At 38.1% G+C, this 23,514-nt stretch overlaps 1 protein-coding gene and 1 non-coding gene across 4 annotated transcripts in view; both read right to left on the minus strand.

Moving 5' to 3' along the window:
• Positions 1 to 23,514, minus strand: part of LOC139939428 (protein inscuteable homolog) — a 39,009-nt gene that overhangs the window by 5,002 nt on the left and 10,493 nt on the right. For 2 of the 3 annotated variants that reach the window (XM_071935331.1, XM_071935329.1), the window contains exons 2-11: positions 13,322 to 13,384; positions 12,683 to 12,828; positions 8,742 to 8,805; positions 6,863 to 6,986; positions 5,147 to 5,199; positions 4,509 to 4,623; positions 4,049 to 4,162; positions 2,333 to 2,458; positions 887 to 1,058; positions 219 to 394 (exon numbers count right to left, since the gene is read on the minus strand). In XM_071935331.1, coding sequence (XP_071791432.1) covers positions 219 to 394; positions 887 to 1,058; positions 2,333 to 2,458; positions 4,049 to 4,162; positions 4,509 to 4,623; positions 5,147 to 5,199; positions 6,863 to 6,986; positions 8,742 to 8,805; positions 12,683 to 12,828; positions 13,322 to 13,380 — 1,149 coding nt within the window. In that variant the 5' untranslated portion in view covers positions 13,381 to 13,384. Of the gene's footprint in view, positions 1 to 218; positions 395 to 886; positions 1,059 to 2,332; positions 2,459 to 4,048; positions 4,163 to 4,508; positions 4,624 to 5,146; positions 5,200 to 6,862; positions 6,987 to 8,741; positions 8,806 to 12,682; positions 12,829 to 13,321; positions 13,385 to 15,012; positions 15,206 to 23,514 lie in introns of those variants that run through there. The other variant, XM_071935332.1, reaches the window with a different exon arrangement.
• On the minus strand, positions 2,920 to 2,993 carry Trnas-aga (transfer RNA serine (anticodon AGA)). The gene has a single exon. It is a non-coding gene; the product is annotated as a tRNA-Ser (tRNA).

Below are 23,514 nucleotides of genomic sequence, written 5' to 3' on the forward strand. Positions count from 1 at the left end.
TACTAAATAATTATTGGTATTTACAAGCTTAAGTACAATCTTGCAGCTTTGTTTCTTTAAGTGCCAATACTCAAACCATGTAAATCATTGAACAAACTACTTTAAACTTCAGATTTATGTTTTCAGCCAATCTATGAACAGTCTATGTAAGGGCACATTAGCACAAGAAATAAAGTAAGTAAAACAAATCTACTTCCTTAATGGTTTATAACTCCTACCTGATCTTGACAGTACAGAGTGCTGGCTTTGCCTCCTTTACAACCTTTGACTAGTGCCCTTGTGGTGTGGTAACTGGCCAGGCATTCACAGGCCATACTGTCCATGAAGGTGATATTGGCTATTGCAGATGTTGAGATGACAAAAACAGAACTTGAAGAGGCATTTTCACACAATGCTGAAAAAACAAAAGGTTCATTAGTTCTAGGTGAAGGCTTGTGTGAAGGTGGAACTGTGTATGTAGTTGCTGAGCACCTCTGGAAATCAGTGTTTTACTGAAGGTTTCCCCAAGGTAAAGAAGAAATAAATAAATTAACTGTGGTTTTTATTCCTGAAATTTTAAGTTAACAATATTTTGTTGTCATATGATGAATTTAATATTTAAAATGAAATGTGACAAACTCTGCCTTTGAGCCAAGCCTTCGCCAAACCTCATGTCCTTCTGGGAAAAACTTTCTGAAGTTGATATTGTGTTTGAAAAAGCTTTGAGCTCCATGGAAGCCAGGGGCTGTACGTATGCCTCAAGGGAGCTGAGAAAGATTAAAGAAATGGTATTGGCCCAGTGTCCAGGGTACTGTAGTGCATTATTGTAAAAAATGCTATATAAGAACTAGTTATTATTACTGTTATAGTTAAAATGAGAATCATGAGCCATAAAAATGTTTATTACCGGTTAATTCTTTAAGGAGGTCCTCCATGTATTCAATGAAGCCCAATAAGTGATGATAGTTGTCAATACTTGGAGATGTGATCTGGGCTATGACAGAGGCTGCCTCCGCCTTCACCGACTCTGTCGATGTTGGAGATGATAAAATTTCACTCAGGTATTCTACCCCACTGGCCTGTAAAACAATCATAACAAACAACTTGTCATTCTCCAACATACCCTATGGGCTGTAAAACATTCACAATGAACAGGATGATTGTCATCAATTGTAAAGCAGGTCAAAGAATAGGCCTAACACTTTCTTAACCTCCACTGATATTAAGTAACACTGTTTAATACTGTACTATAAGCAACTGTCAGAAATAACTGTTTTTGTTAAAAGTTAAAGTCACATTCTAGAGAAATTTGCCTACTATATCAATTTTACAACTGGCAAATTTATAACAAAACAAAGTGAACAATATTCTGAAGTTTGTGGAAATAAACATTTTGACCTAAAATCTCAACAAACTTTACTTATTATGGGAAACTATTATCACTTGACAAGAAAGACTACAACGTTCCTACAAGTAGGCCTATGGACTACACATAGGCCTATTGAACCAAATTTTAAGATACATTTTACATAAAAACTGTTTTGCACAGCTAAGAAACACATATGTACCACTGTTTATTAAATTAAGAATAATACAGTAAAATATTTTTGGTTGTTCAATAGTTGTCTCCTTGTGTCCTTAGAAACCCCAAAACAGGGTATTTTTACAACCCCAAATCTCTTTAGTGAATGAAAGGATACTTTTTTCACTCAATAGATCAAGCAATGGGGAATTGAGTGATGTTCCATTGTTGATGTTGTGTTGTCAAGCAACAGCGTATGGTGTGTACTATAGGGAGGTCAAACCTTTCCAATCAGTGTCCTTGGTTTAGAGTCAGTCGTACATAACTCATTTTACCACAGTTAAATAAATTGGTAATACCTGCATAATTTCAACATAATCATGTGCACAATTGAAATATTAAAATATAATAGTAGAGAATTTGAATATGAGTTTGACTCTGATGGTGCTCCTGGTAAGCCTGGTACCCTGCAACAAATAATCAGTTTAATGCTGTCCTCACACTCCAACAAAATCGTATAAAATATGCAGCTGGATTTAGATGGGTTGGACATCTTGAGGTTATAAGAAACAATGCATATTTAAGTAAACGTAAAACTTGTTTAAATATTAAAATATAATGTAAGAGAATTTGAATATGAGTTTGACTCTGATGGTGCTCCTGGTAAGCCTGGTACCCTGCAACAAATAATCAGTTTAATGCTGTCCTCACAGTCCAACAAAATCATACAAAATATGCAGCTGGATTTAGATGGGTTGGACATCTTGAGGTTAGGTAAACGTAAAACTTGTTGATTAAGACTTGTCAATTAACACAAAGTTTCTCGCTCACTCTTTCTAGCTCTTGCCTCCCCTCGGCAACATTGCATAAATTAGCCACCGTTCTTAGAGCAACTGGCTTCATGGAATTAAGAGATGCCTGCTGGCAGAGTTCAAGAAGAGATTGTATAGCACCCTCCTGTGACAAGAAAACAAAAGTCAATACTCATTATTAGAAAATGTTTTCCTTCCCAGGTATTTTCTTTGGGAGGGTGTATATGGAATCTAATTTGCTGATCCACTGACTGCCAATGTTTTTTCGCTACTTGTTAAAGAAAGACTCGCACCCAATACACAACCAGAGATTACTGAGCCTTGAAAGCACAAGTAGGGGAACTGATTCATATTGGAACGAGAAATGATCATGAATGCCCTTTCAGAAAATAAATATTTCATTATTCATACAAGGCAAAGCATTTACCTTTTAGAACCATTCAACTATTTTAATCCTCTAAAAACATAACAACAAAACTATCTAATAGATGTTAAATTTGCATCGGGGATAAAGAGTACTAATTTTTGGTTTTTACCCATATACACCGATGTGTGTAGCACTGTATACTCAGTACTTTCCCGAGTCCTGTGAAAAAATCACAGGCATTTTACTCGGGTGGGATTCGAACCCACGACCTTTGCAATTCTAGAGCAGTGTCATACCAACTAGACCACCGAGATTGCCCGGTAGCTAGAGGCAGTTCGAATCCTACAAAACTATCCTGTGAAAATTTTGATTCAAAATGTGATTGTTACAAATCCAGAGCAGGAAGAATGATTCGTAATGTATCTAAGATTAATATTTTGGGGATAAAAACTGATATATTTTTCTATAACCACATTACTTCAAAAGGAAATGATTCTCATAATTCTTAAGTTTTTATTGGCACTAATTTTTAGGATTGATCACCAAACATTTAAGAGCAATGGTCATTGATCTATTGTTACATCAAAAGAGTTGCTTTCTTGAATGGACATTTCAACCTGACCTCCCAATCTGTAATTAGACAAGTCCAATGTATGGGAAATAAGGGGAATGAAGAGAATGTGAATAATATAGAAAGGAACAAGTAAAAGCAGTCAACTACATCATGGAGGAAGGAATAGAAGGAGCTCGAACAACCCGCAAAATCGCAGAGTAACAAAAGAATACCCCGACAATGCCCCTGTCTGGCCAGTGGAAAAAGATAGGAGACCTCCAGCTGTACGGCCGATTAACGAGCAGGATTAGATTTCTTTGTACAGAACGTGCGGTACCGCCGCTCTGCACCGTTGCCTTCGTGTAAAGTTGAATCATTGGAGACAAGAATTGTGAATATACACGTTTTCATTTACCGTTTGTGGTGTTTCACTGAAACATCATGGCATATTTTTTCATTTTTTTTGGACTTTCCGGTCACTAGCGGTGGTTCAAAATTTGGGTATTAGCGCACGAGGGTGTTTGGTATTCAATTGTGTTTTTCGATTTGGTGAGCACAAGTGTACACAATTTTTATCAGGTCTCAAAAAAGTTTTTTTGTTGTATTATATCCATACAACATACGACACCATGGTTAAGTGAAGAACCAAGTGCGCACGCGCAAACTCACAAACGCCAGTTCGCCCATTGTCTGTATAAGGTATGTCGGTGATTACGACGTGTTGTTAAACGACCGCGGTACCGCAGGTTCGACTTTTGAAGTCCCTGTGTTCAAGCTGCTTCTAATCCTTCCTCCATGACTACATGTACACTCACCTTTGCTAATAACCGGCACATCTCATTCCCATCCTCTGACAAACAATGCACTGAGTTGACTGCAATTTTTATGTTGTACTCACTGGCAGAATCTTGAATACTTTTCACGATGGTCTAGAATAAGTTAAAATAACAACAAACATATATTCCATCTAACCTTAAAACTCCTGATCATGACACTTCATTCTTGGGCAAGGTACTTCTCTTAACATTTGGGTTGTATGCTCCCCATGGAGTTAGCAGTGTCTAAAAGTATGCCCGATAAACAAGGATAATAATGTTGTAAATCGCCTTGATCTAGTTACTACATAAGTGTGCTACATAATAAACAAGCATATATGTAATTATGATTAATTCATAACTTATTTTAAGGTACAAAGGACCGATTAACTTAGGTATTCTATTCGTTTTAACTCACACCATTTCCATTTGATAAAAACCCAAATTAACTGTACAGTACCTGAATCAGGATTGCTTGCACCATGTGGACTAACCCGTTAAATGTCTTGCCAAGACCACTCAAGACTTTCAATGTAGGCACAGCTGGGGGCAGGGTCCCATTCATACCCTCAAAGCTAAACAACACAGAAGAACATTGTCAAAATAGAGAATGAACCATACAGGTACAGCCAATTATAAACAGCTCCAGCTTGTCATTATCAACCGTTTAAACAGCCCCCATGTGACGCACTCTGCATCAATAGGAGTAGCGAAACTGTCTGGGGTATTTATGAATTAGGGTCATAGATAAGTAAATACTCTATAAAATTGTTGCAGTATGATACAGATCTATAGCAACTAAGGCCTAGGTTTCAACAGTAACAACGGTCTGATTTTAAGTCTCTACAGGTAAGTAGAGTGAAGTAGACCATGTAGATATTACTTAAATCTTACTGTACACCATGCATGTCATGTGATTAATTTCTTGAGGAGGGATGATGGATCTGAGATGAAACAAACTTGATTGATTCTCAACATTTTGACTCATGTAATTTAATCATCATTGAGATGATGAAGACAAGATATTGATCCATATCACAAATTATGAAGTTGAGATGTAGATCCATATCACAAATTATTCCACACTTGGCAGCGTACCTCTCAGCATGCTTGACTAGCCTGGCGCACTCCTGTAAGACTGTGTGTTGTTGCTGTATGAAACAAGAAAAGTGTAAGAAGGTAAACCCAGGCTATGAAATCATTGTACAAGTTTATTAACCTATGTTGGAACGAATGCTGTTTTCTCCTAATTGCTTGTGGTTGTCTAAACTTGTCATCACTTTCAATGAAATACTGAAGCTCAATGTAATTATAATGTGGGAGGCTAATAATCATCCTTTACCAGAGCTGAGAAGCTGAAATGCATGGGATGCGGTAGGTCTAGCTGTAGGCATGTAAGGGCACCTTTTGGCAGCCAGCCACATTGACCCATATATGACTGTAGAGTATATAACCAGACATTGAAAATATTTGATTTTGCAAAGGGAGGGAAACCAGAGAGCCTAACAGTAAACCATTTATGGTATAAGAGAGAATCGATGCATGGCCCTAGACAGGTATTGAACCAGAACAAGGTTGGTGAGAGGTGACACTTGAGACATTCATTCCACCCATTTACTTCTGGGGGGTAAAGGGAAGTCCAAGTAATATTGATGTACATTCCTTGAAGACATACACTATTCAAGTACCAGATCAGGGGAGTAACTGGAATGCCCAAATTTCCAAAACTTTGCCACAGTCATTCTAACTCATTATCAGAGGTGCAATATCTTTATTGAAAACAAAAGGAAATTGCAGGAGCACACACTACAAAAGGTTGTCACTACAAAAAAAAGTGCAGGAAATCCTGAGCGACTATGTCCATGCAGAGGAAACCCCTACTAGGAATACACAATCTATGAAACATTACTGACAGTAACGCTTCTCAAATTCAAATTTTGGGGCATAAAGACTGATTTTTATTACTATCAAAATACTTTCTACTGAAAGCAGCTGTAGGCTTCTTACAAAAGGTTTTTACTGCCATAAGTACCAACTGTACATGTATATATTCCCTTTAAAGTCACCTGGAAATATAATTTTTTTTCTTTCAAACATAAGAGTATATGCTTACGAACAATAAAACAATTTTTTTAGTAATTGTTTGTCACGATTTATATGTTTAAAAAATATATAAAGTTGTTTGGGGGGCTGACTCTGCCTACCCCTTTTGTGATGTAAATCGAGGCAGACTTTCCCTGCAATGCGTATAGAAAACACACGTGCAAAGTACATGTACGTCCAAGTCGTGAGTTGGTACGTTTCAAAAAGTGTTTTTCTGCATTCAGCAGCAATACACCTGGTCGGCATTGCCGGAAAAAACAAAACAAATCTTTTTTTGAAACGTACAAACTCACGACTTGGTCTGTACATGTACTTTGCAATTGTGTTTACTCTACGCATTACAGGCAAAGTCTGCCTCGATTGACGTCACGAACAGCTCCCTCTCGGATCGGGTCTACTCTTAAATTTGTAAATAACATAAGAACTGATTTTTTGAAACCTTAGTTAACTGTTTATTCACATTCCACTCATCAAAACACATATATTAGTGACAAAAGCTTTATTTTTAAAAAATACCACTTCCAGGTGACTTTAAATACTGTGTAATAATAACACAAATTAAAGATGAAATTATCTGATCAGCTGAATTCCTGAATCATAAAGATCATTATGGAAAGTCAGTCGGGCATCTAAGAATTAACAGAGCAGATAATAGAAAATCTAATCTTGCGAGTAGTTCAATCTAGCATGACCAACACAGAAACCACATACCTGGAACAGATGCAAAGGCATTGAAGAAACAAACGAGGTGCAGTCATGAAGGAATGTGCGCAGGCGTATCGTCAATGAAAGACATAACCAATGAATCTGATCCCATACACCAGAATCAAGTTTACTGTGGAGGAAAGAATAGTGAGACAGTCAAAACATTGGATTGGTTTATATGAGGCAATAAATTATTTGTAACCCTTTTGAGACAATATGAGAAGCAGACAGCTTGTACTAAATTGCAACATTTAAATACACTGGACAGTATTGGTAATTGTCAAGACCAGTCTTCCCACTTGCTGTATCTCAACATATAACAAGACAAACCTGTGAAAATTTTAACTCAATTGGTCGTCCAAGTTGCAAGATAATAGTGGAAGAAAAAACACTTTCATCACACAAAGTTGCATGCTTTCAGATGCTTGATTTCAGGACCTCAAATTCTAATTCTGAGGTCTCAAAATCAAAACCATGGAGAATAAATTATGTTACTTCAGAGGGAGCCGTTTCTGACCAACTTTTACACTATCAGCAGCTCTCCATTGCTTGTTACCAAGTGTTTTTTTATGCTAACAATTATTTTGAGTAATTACCAATAGTGTCCACTGCCTTTAAGTTATACTGGAGTAACAGTGCATTTGCCATTAGTATCCACAATACTGAACAATGAGGAAAAACAAAAACCCCACCAAGCAGTACTGAACAATGAGGAAAAACAAAAACCCCACCAAGCAGACATAAAGAAGTCATATTTGAGATCGAGTCTGAACTGAAACTGATACTTAGAGAGTGAATTAGTTACCATACTGACAGACTGAGATACAAATCAATGCATCATTTATGAAAGAATCCAGTAGTTTACAAAGGTGTGAAGCTTCATTCAAAGGACAAGGCAGTATTGCCCTACAAGGACACTTTTATGAGGAAAATTGAAATTCCTAGTGGAGCATTTTCAAAGGGCACCAAGGCAATAATAACCCAGGCTCAAGGAGGCAAAAGCATCTTGTTTCTACATCAAAACTCCAACCTGTAATTGTACAATGACCTACTTTACTTTTCTGATAGAGTGAATGGGTTCAGGAACACACCTTAAAAAGGAAAATCCATTCGGATTACTTGAAAAATATTGATGTTAAGAACAAAAATGTCAAACATTATCGGATACATTTTTTACAATTTTCAATATATTACACAAACATTTTAATCCACACAACATTTTGGAAAGAACCCAAAGTCAACATAACAAACAGATCGTGGTTGGTTGGAAGATCACTGTAAACAATCACTTCAGTACAAATGTTATTAAAACCCTTCATAAATGTAAAACTGAAGTGTTTATCCCGCAGCGAATGTCCCATTTTATATCAACATTGCTTTGTACCGAGTCAAGCACTCAGGTTATTTCACTGGTACACGATCAAGGACAAATTTGCACAATATTAACTGTAGTATTACAAGCCTACTTTCAGTCATGGCTAATTCAAGATTTATGAAATATTTGTATAATCTTGGCAAAATTGCAAAGAATTAACATGAAGTGCAAAGAACTTACTTGTAATAATACATAGCAAAAGTAAAACAGACAGAAAGTCTAGCTAAGATTAAACACTGGTACTACATGTACCTGATACACTACTTTTGAGACATACACAATACTGACTGGGAAAAGAGACAGACATTACAAGACATGTCTTCTTTTAGCTGGCTACAAATTTCAGGAAGAAATACTAAACAATCTTAATATCATGGAACCATCACCTACTGGAACACCCTCATAGTCTAAGTAGTACAGTCCAAAACAGTTTATTTTTAAGAGACTGTATGATGAATATGATTGGGCTAGGAGGCCTGTTAGGCTCACCATCGTCTGTCTATAACTTACCAATAAAGCTTGGCAAAGTCTGCTGATATTGAACTCGCCCGCTGTCTAAGGATGTAGATATTATCTATGGGAAGGATGGTAAACAGAGAGAAATCTACATAATTAAGCTTCGTTTAGCACTTTAAAGAATTTGAATTATTTTAATAGTTAAAAACATTAAGCAGGAACTTATCAACAAACATTTCACATTTAAAAAAGAAAATAATTATATCAATATTTTTTGGATGAGACATTGAACAATACGACAAGGCTGGACAACCACTTCAAGGTGAAGGCTACACCTAACCAATTTGGAATGTTGCCCCAAACATGTTCCCACCTATGTACTCATGGGACTGAAACAGGGTGACCCTTCAGTCTGTAAGGGGATCAAACAATAATAGTAGTAATATCTAAAATTTATATTGCCCCCTAACTTACAAAATGATCAAAGGCGCAGAACACATGTTAAAAAGCACAGAGTAGACAAAAAGACAAAGAAAAAAGACTGGTCGCCAGGCAAGTGCCCAAACAAAAGTATTGGGATACGTCTGTCCCTCAAACAGAGAACTTTAACAATGAAATGTAGGCATGGCTATCATCCACTAGAAGCCTGGCTTCTAAAACAGAATGCACTACCTTTCTAACTGTTACGAAGCATGGTTAAGTGCACAAGTGTTATGACTGGGATTTGAACCGACAACACCAGAGCTTGGGTCTGGTGAATTATAGCTCGGCCAGGACAAACAGCCAAAATATACTCAAGTAAAAATAAAACAACTAATTTCAACAAAGAGATGAGCAAAGGCTTACCATCTTTGGCCTTGATAAGATCAATCTAATGCTGTCTTTGACAAGATAAATCTAATTATATGACATGATCAATAAGGACTGTGTCCTTGATGGGGTCTTAGTCAGTGACAAGATCATGCTAATCAGCTGAATCTTTAAGATGAGCATCACAAAGACAATTGGTTAAACCTCTCACTGTTACAGTAATCTATCCTTATAAACAGCACATCACTCTGGGTGAAGTATGAGATAACATCAGGATCACAAAGAGAAAAACTGTTAATCCAGATAACAATTGAGATTAAGGTTTTCATACAGGATCAACCACATACAGCACATTAGAAAAAAGGCTTTTTAGACAGATGATTTATACACAAAGGGTTTGCAGATTTAGGGAAAATCTACAAGACCTTAGGACACATGGCAGTGGTACACCATCCTGAGGAGACTACTGGTTTCAAACTGGACCTATGGCTAAGAGAATGTTTGTTTGTTCTCAGGAAGATTATTCTCGATCCTATACTGCAGCAAAAGAAAAAGCACACTCTTATGCTATCTACCACTCAACAATGATCACTCAACACCTTAACGGACAGACTTAGATCAGATTGGTATTGCCTGGCCTAGTCAGTGATAATCCATTCTCATTTGTGACTGCAGTTTTCAACCCTCTGCAATCAAACATCATCGCAAAGCGGATTTTTGAGGGTTTATACCTGGATTTTGGAGGGTTTATACCTGGATTTTGAGGGGGTTCTTCTTGATGTTGGAGGGTTTACACCTGGATTTTGAGGGGGTTCTTCTTGATGTTGGAGGGTTTACACCTGGATTTTGAGGGGTTCTTCTTGATGTTGGAGGGTTTACACCTGGATTTTGGAGGGTTTATAACTTCTTGATTTCGGAGGGTTTATACTCGGTATGCATAATGCTTGCTTCACTTGTTGGTACATGGCTGTTCTGCACAAACGAGTCCTGGATAATGCATTAGAAGGTACTCAGGTTGGCACAGTGGTTTCTTGCTCTGCCTTTCACCTCTGTGGACCATGGGGTGGATTTAACAAAGAGTTAGGACTAGTCTTATCTCGAGTTAGGACCAGTTACTCGTCTTAACTTAGGACTATCCATGCAATTTGTATATCTCCTAGGACTAGTCCTAGTAGTCCTAACTCTTTGTGAAATCGACCCCTGCTTCAATTCCTGGACCGGTGCCTTGCATTGCATGATTGGGGTTTTCAGTCCCTACCCGACTGCTTGGGTTTTCCCTAAAGGGATTTTCCTCCCACATCTAAAACTGAAACTTCTTCATTGTCTTCTTAACAAAAAGTTGATTCAGATATTTGTCAGTGCTAATCCAGTATTCAGTTGACTTGCATTTTTTTTGGTTATATGAACAGATGTTCATAGATCTGTGGATTTTCATCTGTGATATGGTTCGAACACAGGTGGATTTGGTCATTGGTTGTTCGCCTGTGTGTTTGTTTGTTTGTTTTTTTGCCTTTAAATGCTAGTATGGTTTGCTTAAAATTTTACATTATAAAACAGGTACATGAATTACAAAAAACTACTGTAACCTTCTACCCTGCCAACATTTTTCCCCAAGAACAAAATAGGACTTTGTTGTTTATGCTAGAGATAGGTGCTTGGTGCATTAGAGACACTTTTAAAAATACAGTCTTTGTACAACCAACTGAAAGAGTTGCTGAGTAACATTGTATACACATTTCAGCCATATCAGTGATAAATAAAGCCATAAAAAAATTTTATTTGGTAGATATAAATTGATACAGTCTAAATACTCGTTCACGCTTTTGTTAAGTAAAAAACCATCAGCACTGAACCATGTCCTTAACAATCGCACTATTCTAACCAGGGTGTGTAAGACTGCCAAATCTCTGAAAACCCTTCTGTATCAACTAATTACACTCGATACAAATGAGCTACTCCCACAGCAGGTCTGATCTGAACAAAAAAGGACAAATCACGTGGAACGCTTTATGGGCGTTTATCTAGCGATGTTTCAAATCGATTAAATATTGTTCAGCCAGAAAGTTACTGTAATAGTCTCATTTGCCCTTACTGACCTCCCTTGACCCAACATGGCTCAATTCAGACCAATACTTTGGAAGGCAACTACCAAAAGACATTTCCAGTTTGTACAAAGAACTTAATTAAGCCTTTTGAGTTAGGCTACTGAATAGGCTACCAGTCCCGTCTTACCTTGACCCACCTTGGCTAAATTCAAACTAGTGTTCTGTGTCAAAAAAACAATCTAATGGAAGGTATTTGAAAGACGGTTGGTCAATTTTCGCAAAGTGCTCTCAATCTTAAAAGTGACTGAATATTATGAAGCCTTTTTAAGTTACTGAATAGCCCATGTTGTATTCCACCTTTGCTGACCTTCCATATTTTATTTTTTAATGTTGTGCTTTCTTTATACAGATTATAAATTAAATTTCCATTTAGTTTTCCATAGAGAGTATCATACATGTATGAATTGTTTTTGCCTCCCTATGTGACTGGATCCAAAGGCTTCAAGCTACAATGTTTAGTTACACTTTTGTTGATCCTGGCCATGTGACTGGATCCAAAGGCTTCACGCTACAATGTTTAGTTACACTTTTGTTGATCCTGGCCATCACATTAGGGTTTTTTTGTTGTGTAAATTTCTTGTGCTCTTACCGTTCAGGTTGCTTTTTGATTTACTTTTCTATTTGTATATTCACTTTACATACTGTCTGTTTGTAATTGTGTAATGGCCAAATAAAGAATAACAATAAGAATATCAAGACACCAATAATATGAAAGGTCTTTGTTGCAAAAAGCTATTGAATAAATGCAAAAAGAAGTATAAAGCTCCACAGGAAAAAACACTGACACATTGCAACATGGTGCTTTAATTATACAAATTGCAGGTTTTCAAAAAGAACCATCATACTTCAGTACCGAATATTTGAGAATTCTAACTTGGGAAACTATGTTTATAAGAGCAAATAAATATTGTTGCGTGGTTGATGGGTCAATTGCTCTTAACTTAAGGTCTTGGTTCTCAAACGGGTCTCATTACTCAAAACATATAAGAAAAAACAATTAATGAGCAGTTTACTACACACCAAAGGGTGTAATAAAGTGCTACATAAGAACCCAGTATTAGTTATTAGAGTTTGACAAACCTCTTGCACTGGATGTGACTTTGGCAATGTTATGGGCCGATGTCCTGATAGGTTTGCCCTGCAGTATGCACATACATTCACAATCTGTCATCATTCTCAAATCCTGCAACCATCGTTCCACAGAGTCAGCCTCTGTCAGATGCATCCTTAAGATTGAGAAGGGATTAACGGAAGAGGAGGGGGGGGGGAGGTTATAACATGAAGCATTAATATTAAGAGCTAAAACTGAAGAAGACACCCAAATGTTTATTGATAGAAGAATTTATCAAAGACATAATATTGCAAATTGAGCCATGGTTTTTATGAATGAGCATATGAAATGGCAATTGCACTGACTGATAGTTATTAAATTTTAATATGAATAAAGTATGACACCAAATGTTAAATTCACCGTGTGTAAAGTGTCTTTATGCATGATATTTGGTCCCCAATAATCCTTGATCAAGTACAAGGGTTACCTACACAATGGTGTAGGCTCTAAAGAACTTGTCAGGCCTTGTTACTAACAATTTGTCAAATTTTTCGATTGGCAAAGATATAAAGAGACAGACTGACTAAAGTAGAAATTGGGTATCATGCCTGTGTCTTGCCTGCCAGTAAACACAAAGGTTGAGTGTTCTATAGGGTTAAGACACTTACTCAATAACATCATCAGACAGCCAAATTCTCAGCGCACTCGTTTCACTGAAACCATTCATTCCCCTGCAAAAAAAATAAATAAAAATATGAACCAGTGATTATTGTGAGATTGTATATTTGGTTTGCGGTAACACCATGAGTGTATCTACTTGCCAGGTAGAGTTGTTCTTAGGGAACTGTCTTGCTTTATTCTACTGCCGCGGAGTAGATAATCGGAGGTTCGGGAGACTTCTCAGTTCTGAAAAGAACTGTCCTGCTTTTTAACTATTACTCGGGTATAGAAATTAGACTGGACTACTACTTTAGCTTATAGGATCATAATTAACTGTACTGCCCCTGTCAGTTCTGAATTGGTCTCAACGTTTCGACTAGCTTGCTCTAGTCATCGTCAGATGCAAATGTAGAGATGCAAATGTAGTCCCCAGCCAGAAGTCTCTGCCTTAGAGACCCCATCCGAACTGAACAATCTGCTTGAATCATTCGTACAGCCAACAAAGCTTTACTCCGAAACCAAATCGCCTCAATCCGATGTTGTCTAGCCCAGACAGATCAACACATATCAGAATGCAAAGCTAGTCTCTGTTCGACTATGCAAACCATTGATTATGATAAAAATTTCCGCCCTCACGGAAAAATCTATATCGTACATGAATGTCTCAACCCAGAAGAACCTTATTCGTAAATTCCAGCGCCTCCAATCAAAAGCCAACAAGGTACGAACGAACCCTAATAGCAAGGGTTGCACAAGTAACAGGACAAACAATCAGGGAGTTAAACATAAATCAATTGTAAACCTCGGTCAACGCCAGCTATCTGAAACTGAAACGAATGTCTTATCCTTGGGTATGAATTTTGCCACTACCGCGAACAAGATACTAGTTGAGGAGTTTATCCAAGCCATTGAACCCTCTATCCTAAAGCTGGAGAAACAAAAGGCAGACGATATCCGTATTCAGATTCGTGAGGTGTTGAAACATTCTAAACCTCCTAAATCCAATCTATCGAAACGAGAATTCCAGGCTATAAATGACCTACGCCGGGATCCCTCAATACACATCCTGAAGGCTGACAAGGGTAATGCCACTGTTGTAATGGACCGCACTGAATATGATCAAAAGGTTCAAAGTATCCTTGACACAGATACCTATGCCCGCCTAAAGAAGAACCCGATCCCATCAGTTGAAAGGAAGCTTGCTGCCAAGCTCCTCTCCCTAAAACCGTAGCACTGCCATACCCACTCCATTGTACAGACATCTCAGGCCTTCGGCCTCGAAGTGCCCGAGATTCTTTGGTAAGCCAAAGATTCACAGACCAGATAAACCGCTCCGCCCTATTGTCTTCTCTCAAAGTTCCCCTACCTATATATTGTGAGATTCTTTAAATAATACTTGAAATTAATTGTTCAAAAGGTTAGAGCTTATAAGACTGAAAAGTAAATGTTTTGTTATTGTATTGATACATGCGAGTCCAATAGACATTTCACACAAAATTACAAGATGAGCAATTCAAAAAAATATTTACAGCGTCAATATAAAGATAGAGTTTAATGTCAAGCAATTTGAATACGTACACATGTAAAATCCTTTTTACAACTAGAAAAACAGCACACAATACAAATAATTTAATCAGTGGACTCTAAATAAAGGTCCACCTATGTAATATCTCCACAATCCTCAGGCTTCATTACTCACGATTGCTTTCCTTTTTCTCTTTTCACTTGAACAATGCTTCCAACAGTCGCTAGATAAAAGCACTTCTTATCCACTATATAAAGCACTTCTTATCCACTATATAATCCGATCAAAATTTAACTATGTTGCTATGCAACCTCTGCAAAGTACGCTGCCTAGAATAACAAACAACTGCAGGTACATCAAACCTTTGGGCTTAACTTCTCCACTCTGTAGTAGCAGCGATGTATGAATGAGGGAAGATGATTAAATACAAAATAATTGACGGGAATGACGCTCTTTCTAGCCGGGCGGCTCTTTAATGTTGTATTGTATCAGTCCATCCAAAGTCCAGACAAACTCAGGCAGCGTCCCAACAATTAACAGCATTCGGAGATGATGATTGGCAGAATTCATCTAGCTTAGTAGCTAATAGTACCCCCAATGACATCTTTTATTTAAAATAGGGCATTTTGTTTTCTAAAGAAGGCACACTTAGTGTACTAGTTAGGAACCGGTGACCTCTTTATGTTTTTTGAGCACTCATCTTGAATTATTGGAGCTGTACTTAGAGTGCTACTGCCATTGTCCCTTATAAAAGCGTGAATCAGAATGTAGTTTATTAAGATCCAAAAGTTGTGTTTTATTAGTTTATGGTTCACTTATTAGCATATTAGCACACATGCTACACATATGTAGCATAGGTTATTATGATACAAAACTGTGTTTTTTACTGGTTAGATGGTCACGTTTCAGTAAAGTGTGGACAAAAGGATGATGCATTACATATGATGATACTCCATGAAGGCAACAGAGGCAATTACCTACATGCCCCTAGTCATTGCCTTGGTGCCCTTGAAAATGTGCTAATAAAAATCCATTTGTTGTTGTTGTAATAAAAAATTTAAAAAATGCCAAGCCTTCATGTCACTTGGGCCTGTTCTTTGGGGCATTACTTCAAACCCCCTACCCCTCCTCCCCACCCAAACAAAAATCATTAAAACCTGGTCAGTAGGGCGTAATAGTTTGTGACTTTCCAACAAACTGATGAACTTTATAGTGCACCATATCTGTCAAAAAGACACTCTTGGCAAATCAAAAAAGATGTTACTTAAAGCCAAGACTGAACAAGTGAGATTTAAAGTTATTTTTGAAGCTTGAGAGAGTGTCTACTAGCCTTGGAGCATTCCAAAGAGATGGTCGAGCATGTGAAAAAGAACAGTTTCCTCAAGTGTGTTTAGGATGAGGGATGTAATTAAAGGGAGCATGACTGTAGTTCTGTAACCTAAAGCTGGTTAGTATTATGGAAAATCAATTCAGACAACCCTAGAACCCAAGGTGTATTCATACATTTTAAAGAATTGAAAGTTTTAAGTTTGTCATTTTGAGTAACAAATTTAAGACAATCTGAACTCAGAGAAAGATAAATAAATAAATAATAAAACACTTCATCGTCTTTCATTATCATCCAACAATTCATATTCAATTCAGCAAAAGCGATCTCCAACTTCCCCTGTTTAGGGATTTTAACGCACGATTATGTCATCAACCACGTTTACTTAATTTCTACTTTTTTCATTCGGGGTCAAGCAAAGCGACTGTAGCAGCTCTCTTAGGGGGAATGTTCTTTTCAGATATAGTCAAGAGCACTTTTAATAAACCAGAGAGGTTCGTGTGTGTGTTCTGGTTTTAGATTTCCCCAGCCAGCCAAAAGGAGATACGCTAGTCGCTCAATTAAATTCATCAGAATTGTGGTTTTGGTTGTTCTCCAAACCAAAGGGAGCACTTCATTTAATTTTGTTTCCACTGCACTTTCAGTCGATGGCCCCCTTGTATGCTGAAAATAATCATAAGGAAAGGTTGCTAGGGACTCGGAAACAGCGAGAATAGATTCACTTACAAAGCTTTATTCTTAGGATGAAGTTTCAAGTGTTTTATTTTCAGACCAAAGTGCTTTCTTTTATCCAGAACTGTATAAAAGTATGTATAAAACAAACCAGCAAAAATGGTCGTGCAGCTTATGATCCTCAACCAAACTTCTTCTCCATGTTCCCAAAGGAAACTTAACCCAAAGGGCAAGCATGTATTTTCCTCTTCGGCACCGAACAATTTCTCTATAGACTTTAAAACATCAAATTATTAATACATACGAACGTACTTCAATAACAGCAAAAATAGCATTGGTATGAGAGGGTTAATGGACTAGTGAGATGAGATCCAGGCAATCAGTATTCAGTAATACACAGTTGGACATGTGTAAAGGCTACGTCAAGACAATTTTTCAACACATTCACCTTTAAATTGTCTTTCATTTTCTCTAAAATAGTCTAATAGTAAAAAGATAGTTATAAGAAATGCTCATACCATGGAGCAGTTGTTAGCATCCAATCCCTCCAATCAAAACCGCTGTGAGTGATGACATGGCCCATTATCTTGTTAGCTTATAAGCTTATTAGCTTCCAAGCAAGGCCCTTCAACATTGTTAGCTACGCTTGTTTAAGTCTTTGAGTACAGGTGTCTTTGCCTATTTGCCAATCAATTAGCAAGTACACTAAATAAAACCCCTCCCTTCTCTAAATTGAAGACATTGATGATACAGGTGCATTGATGATATAGAACCACTGACCAGTTCTTTTCAGTACCAACACTACTCAAAAGAGATCACCAACCATGTAAAGTTTCAAATCCCATCTCTTTTTTGTTGAAGCCAAAACAAATATTTAAAGGGAATTTAAACACTTTTATACTGTTTCAACTGTTTCAACCCAACCATAACTGCCAATTGTTGTCCTGTGGTTTCGCCTGAACCATCCTGACTGTGCCACTGGCATGGGCTGGGCATCCTACTGTACCTGACTGTGCCACTGGCATGGGCTGGGCATCCTACTGTACCTGACTGTGCCACTGGCATGGGCTGGGCATCCTACTGTACCTGACTGTGCCACTGACATGGGCTGGGCATCCTACTGTACCTGACTGTGCCACTGGCATGGGCTGGGCATCCTACTGTACCTGACTGTGCCACTGGCATGGGCTGGGCATCCTACTGTACCTGACTGTGCCACTGGCATGGGCTGGGCATCCTACTGTACCTGACTGTGCCACTGGCATGGGCTGGGCATCCTACTGTATCAGACTGTGCCACTGGCATGGGCTGGGCATCCTACTGTACCTGACTGTGCCACTGGCATGGGCTGGGCATCCTACTGTACCTGACTGTGCCACTGGCATGGGCTGGGCATCCTACTGTATCAGACTGTGCCACTGGCATGGGCTGGGCATCCTACTGTATCAGATCCGAGTTTTGGGTTCATAGGTCTTGGTGTATACTATTGTTTTTTCACAAAGGTGTATCAGGAATTTTCAAGATTCTAATAGATTTGAGAGGGTTTTTATTGTAAGGAAATTCCATGCCAAAATGTCGTACAAATGAAGTTTGTCTTTAGTTTGAGGTAGGGTCTGAATGTCCCCTATTTTTAAGGGGGGTGGGGGGGGGAGGGGGGTCGAAGCTGTTTCAAAATTATTCTGAAAGCTTATTTGAAATAATCTGAAGGGGGGGGGGGTTCACAACAAGAACAACTACTGCCGAACTTAACAGTCCTGAAAAGAGCAATGGCAGATAAGACTTCACACTCTTTACAAAAACAAATACTCTTTACATACACGTGTACATGGTTTGTCTTACCTTCTGGCCAATGACTTCTTGTCATTTCACTACACTAGTCCATCAGCTGGTTTACTAGTATCTCAAATGCAAGGGAAGCTTTTCAACGCTTAGCAAGTCAGAAAGTCACTTGGAGTGAATTTTGACTGGTCCTCATGTGTTTTTACTGACATGTGGCCAGTGGACAACTGTTAAGGAGAGCAGTTGATGATTGTACACTCTCAACTCTCCTTCAAAGCAGGGAATCCTCATTTTAATAAAAGTTATAGACAATTGAGGACGCAAATCGTTGAATGTTTGTCTTAAAGACACTGGACACTATTGGTAATTGTCAAAGACTAGTCTTGACAGTTGGTGTATCTCAACATGCATAAATAACATACCTGTGAAAATGAGCTCACTCCGTCGTCGAAGTTGCGAGATATTAATGAAAGAAAAAAACACCCTTGTTGCACCATTGTCACACGAAGTTGTGTGCTTTCAGATGCTTGATTTCGAGACCTCAAATTCTAAATCTGAGGTCTCAAAAACAACTTCGTGGAAAATTACTTCTTTCTCGAAAACTACGTCACTTCAGAGGGAGCTGTTTCTCACAATGTTTTATACTATCAACCTCTCCCCATTACTCGTCATCAAGACAGGTTTTATGATAATGTTTATTTTGAGTAATAACAATTTTCATGCGAATGTCTCGTTTACTGCTGCTGTTACTCTAAGTCTAATATAAGTAGAGAGATCTGGACAAAAGAGGAAAACTATTTTGATATTAAGACTAAGGGCCTTTGCTGAAAGGCCATTCAGAACCACATCTAGATGCAATCAACTTTGCAGTAGATCCCCTCGCATACAATTACAATGTTGACAAGGTATTATATTCTTTCCCCCTGTAAGAGTTTCTCATTTCCTTCCAGACCAAAAACCTGATTACAGATCTACTTGTAAGCAAACACCTGTATCAATTACACTGCCTCACTGTATGCACAATATAAGTTTCTGGTATGACCACATATTGTGCAAACAGTTGTTGAAACTTAATGGGTTAGCGTGTACATATGCCTTGTTGGTTTGTTTTTTGGTTCAGTCAAGACATTGATAGCTTCAGGGTGCTTTGTTAGATGCCCTATTATCACATGGGAAGGTTTTGAAGAGTTTGCGAAGCTGCAAAACAGCTTTTAGCTAGCTTTTGACTGAGCTGAAGTGTTTGTCTAGTTCCATGGATGAGTACCAATACAGCAAACGAGGATACGATTTGGATGGAGGGGGGGGGGGGGGGAGGGGGGAGTGGGGAGTATGCTCGAACAGAGATGGTGTATGCAAACACATTACTTGTGCAATCATTAATCTTGGTGTCCATTTCAAACATGGCACATCAATGACCATTCTGACAAAGTTGAAATAAATGACAACTGTTCACACCCGCAATAATAATAATATTAATCTATTGATTTTATAATGCGCTCTCTCCATGACCAGCCTGTTCGAGGGCGCATACCAGTAAAAATGACATAAGAAAATGCAGGGAAAGGGAGAATGGTAGCATGTGACTAGCTTTTATTAAAAGCACTTGTCTCTTACCACTGTGGCCCGGGTTCAATTCCAATAATGCCATTATTATATGAATGGAGTTGTGCATTACTTTTCTTCTATACCACAAATCTTTTACTCTGGACTGCTTTTCTGCTGGTTCTTGTCCGTTTGGAAAAATGAAACACTTTTGCTCCTTGGCTGTGCTTCGGGGTCATTTTAGGTTAATGTGGCTGATTACCAAAAATGCCTTTCTATACCTGCAATTTGAACATGTTTAAGCCGCATCAGTTCAGCTCCACAGCTTAGTCACCCAAACTATTTTTGTTGTTATTAGAGTATTGACCCCTATGTCCATGTGCCGCTCATGTATAAGACTCACATATTATTCTTTCATGAGTAACTTAATTCACATTTTAGGTAGTTTTCACATACCATAAAACAACAAACTTGTGAAAATTTCATGTAATTTTAGTTTAAAAAATCAAAGAAAGATTGTATGTCAGGTCTAGAATTACACAGCCTCTATTGCCCCTGGCCTTAGCCTCCCAGAGAATTAAAGAGTTTTCCAGTGGAAGTGCTGTTTGAAAAATAAATGTTGTCTTGCACTCTCAAAGATGAGATTCCTAGCGTGGTTCGTGTCACTGCCAGTTCATACAAAGTCCATAGAGACTTTTTCAAATGTCACAATTGAACTGAGCAACAAGCAGCACTGGATTTGGGGGCTATCAAATGATAGTATTTCAGTTAGACTATTTCACTGAAGATTATTTCACTGAAGAACTTTTAACCTGTGACCTTTTAGACTGAGACTAATCAATTTGTATTTCCAATAATTGCTACTGCTGCACTTGAAACCAGACCAAGTACAGTGCATTCAGAATGCAATATCAAGTTGCACATCTCCAGAGCCCAAATTACCTATCTACTGAAAGGATCTATCAGCAACTACTGACAATGAAAGCTAGGTCAACCGGTCATAGCATAGTCCCATTCCATGGTGAAAGGTCACCAGGGAGGTGAAAGGTCACCAGGGAGGTTAAATCACAAACAGACCCAAATCAATCTTATTATCACAAAAATGCTTCAAAAAAAGGCATGCAATGTCAATTTTTTAAAAGAACAAAAAGTGCCAGGCACAGCAATAAAAATGGCACAGTTGATCTGAGAAACCTGAAATACTAAGGCGATCACAACTGATCGGCCGAAGAGTTCCTGCAAATAATGTATGATTGGACTACTCATTTGTTGGGGGGGGGGGGGAGGAGGGGGCATGCAAACTATCAGGGCCATAGTTTTGCCACTATTTTCTGATTTAGCAGCTCTTTGAAAATGGGTCCAAATTAGCAGTCAGTCGTTTGGGGGAAGTGGGGGGGGGGGGGTTCTGTAGCTTGCAATATTGCAAGATGGATCAAACCACTGCTCTATTATTTTGTGATGACTTCACTACAATAATGTTGACAAATCAACTGACATTTGGCCAGAATAATTTTGTTGCATATTTCTATGCAAACTAGAATGGTTTGCATGATAAACCATCAACTTCCAAGAATACATGAGCAAAGAAAGTGTTTTACACTGCATTTAAAACCTTCACACTATTGATTCACCCCTTATGGCCGGAGAATCTAATGTGAATGTGCAACATTTGTAAAACAGACAACAACATTGTCAAGGTACAAAGGTTTTCCCCAATAAATAAACCATAAATGACTAGCAAGAGTCTAAATTATGTACGCTGACTGGCCACCACCAACCCAGGCCAGGCCACATGCTGCCTGAAACTCACAGTGGGTGACTAGATACAGTAGCATCTATAATCCCCACCCCCAAACAATGACAGTTTAGGTTTTAATGACCTATTGATTAACAGATACAGATCAATCTCTAAAGATTATCCCCTAAAAGTCTGATAACGTGTCAGCTTTTGTTGTGTGTCTGTTCACTGCAGCCAGGTTACACCCTGCCTGAACCACGGGTAGTGAACATCAGTCATGCATTAGGATTCATCAAATCGCACACCGCACTTCAAGCTTACGTCCTACTTCTCCAATTCTCCTCAATGTCAATGCACTAAATCTGGTCTGCTGGAAAAAGGCACAGCGCTGGCATAATTTTCTTTTGTGACAAGTTGTTATAAATGATTTTGTTGATAGGAAGCGGTAGTTGTTGAGATAAGGTAAATATTGGGTCAGTCTGTTAACAAAATAGACGCCAATCTCAAACATCTAATGCAATATCAACAGTGAAGTGCACTTATTGTCACAAGTTGTTCCCAGTTTAATAGAGTAATTTAAAACCCTGTATTGTGTCATTTCAATAAAGGCCTATAAACATTGTATTTAAACGTTTCAAATCACAAAATAGGATTAAAAGGTAATTTTTAAAAAGATTTTGGTATGAACAAAGAACAGCTTGCTACTAGGGAGTAAGGAGACTGCTTACATTAGGGTTACTGATCTTAGTTTGTGGAGTGCCAGCATGTCAAATCCAGAAAGTTTTTAACTTGTGACTTGTGTGTATCTTGTCATTGTTCACTTCGCAGTCACATCATCTTGCTCATGTGTGATCCTTTTAGACTGGTTCACAATAGCAGCCTCTGTTTAGGTGAAATTATAAACCCATGTCATCAACCCTGCTAACAACGTCCAGGAAATCACAATACCAACACGTCCACAACATGAAAAGGCACTCTATTAGTTCTGCCTGACTTCAACAGAGCTTACATTATAAACACAGTGGGTACAAACATGCCACACTGGTAACCAACACATAATGGATTGAACTTGCACTCTACATCTGCTATGCATTTCTCATCTGTCTCAGAAAGCATGGCAGCCTAATTTTAAAGAGAAAGGCATTACATTTATTATTTTGTTTTACTTAACCACCAGGCTAGCCCCATCAGTTGTCAATGAACTGTTCTCCCTGGCGGCCCTGGATACAGACAATACAATACTATTAAATCCTATAAACAAAAAAAGTATACAATAAAACTAACCTGTGTAAATTATTTCAGACATTGGCTATGGTTATGTCCAAACAGAAAAAATAATTCTTAGTTTGAAAACGCAATCCGAGAGTTGATACAGCCAGTAAGGTTTCTCAGCAGATTCAAACTTTTGGGGATAAATACTGATATTGAAATGATTTACTGAATGCTTAATAAAGCTGATGTACTTTCTTACTAAGTAAAACAAAATTCGCCATTATTTTTAAGAGTGATTACCTTACTTACACCTTACTTTTAAGACCCTTGACTAAAACTTGGCTTGTCAGTGACTGTGATATTTCTGGAACCAATAATAAACGCAGTAATGCCAGAAACTTCGTTT

This window comes from Asterias amurensis, chromosome 7 (assembly GCF_032118995.1).
Source record: "Asterias amurensis chromosome 7, ASM3211899v1".
Lineage (NCBI taxonomy): Eukaryota > Metazoa > Echinodermata > Asteroidea > Forcipulatida > Asteriidae > Asterias > Asterias amurensis.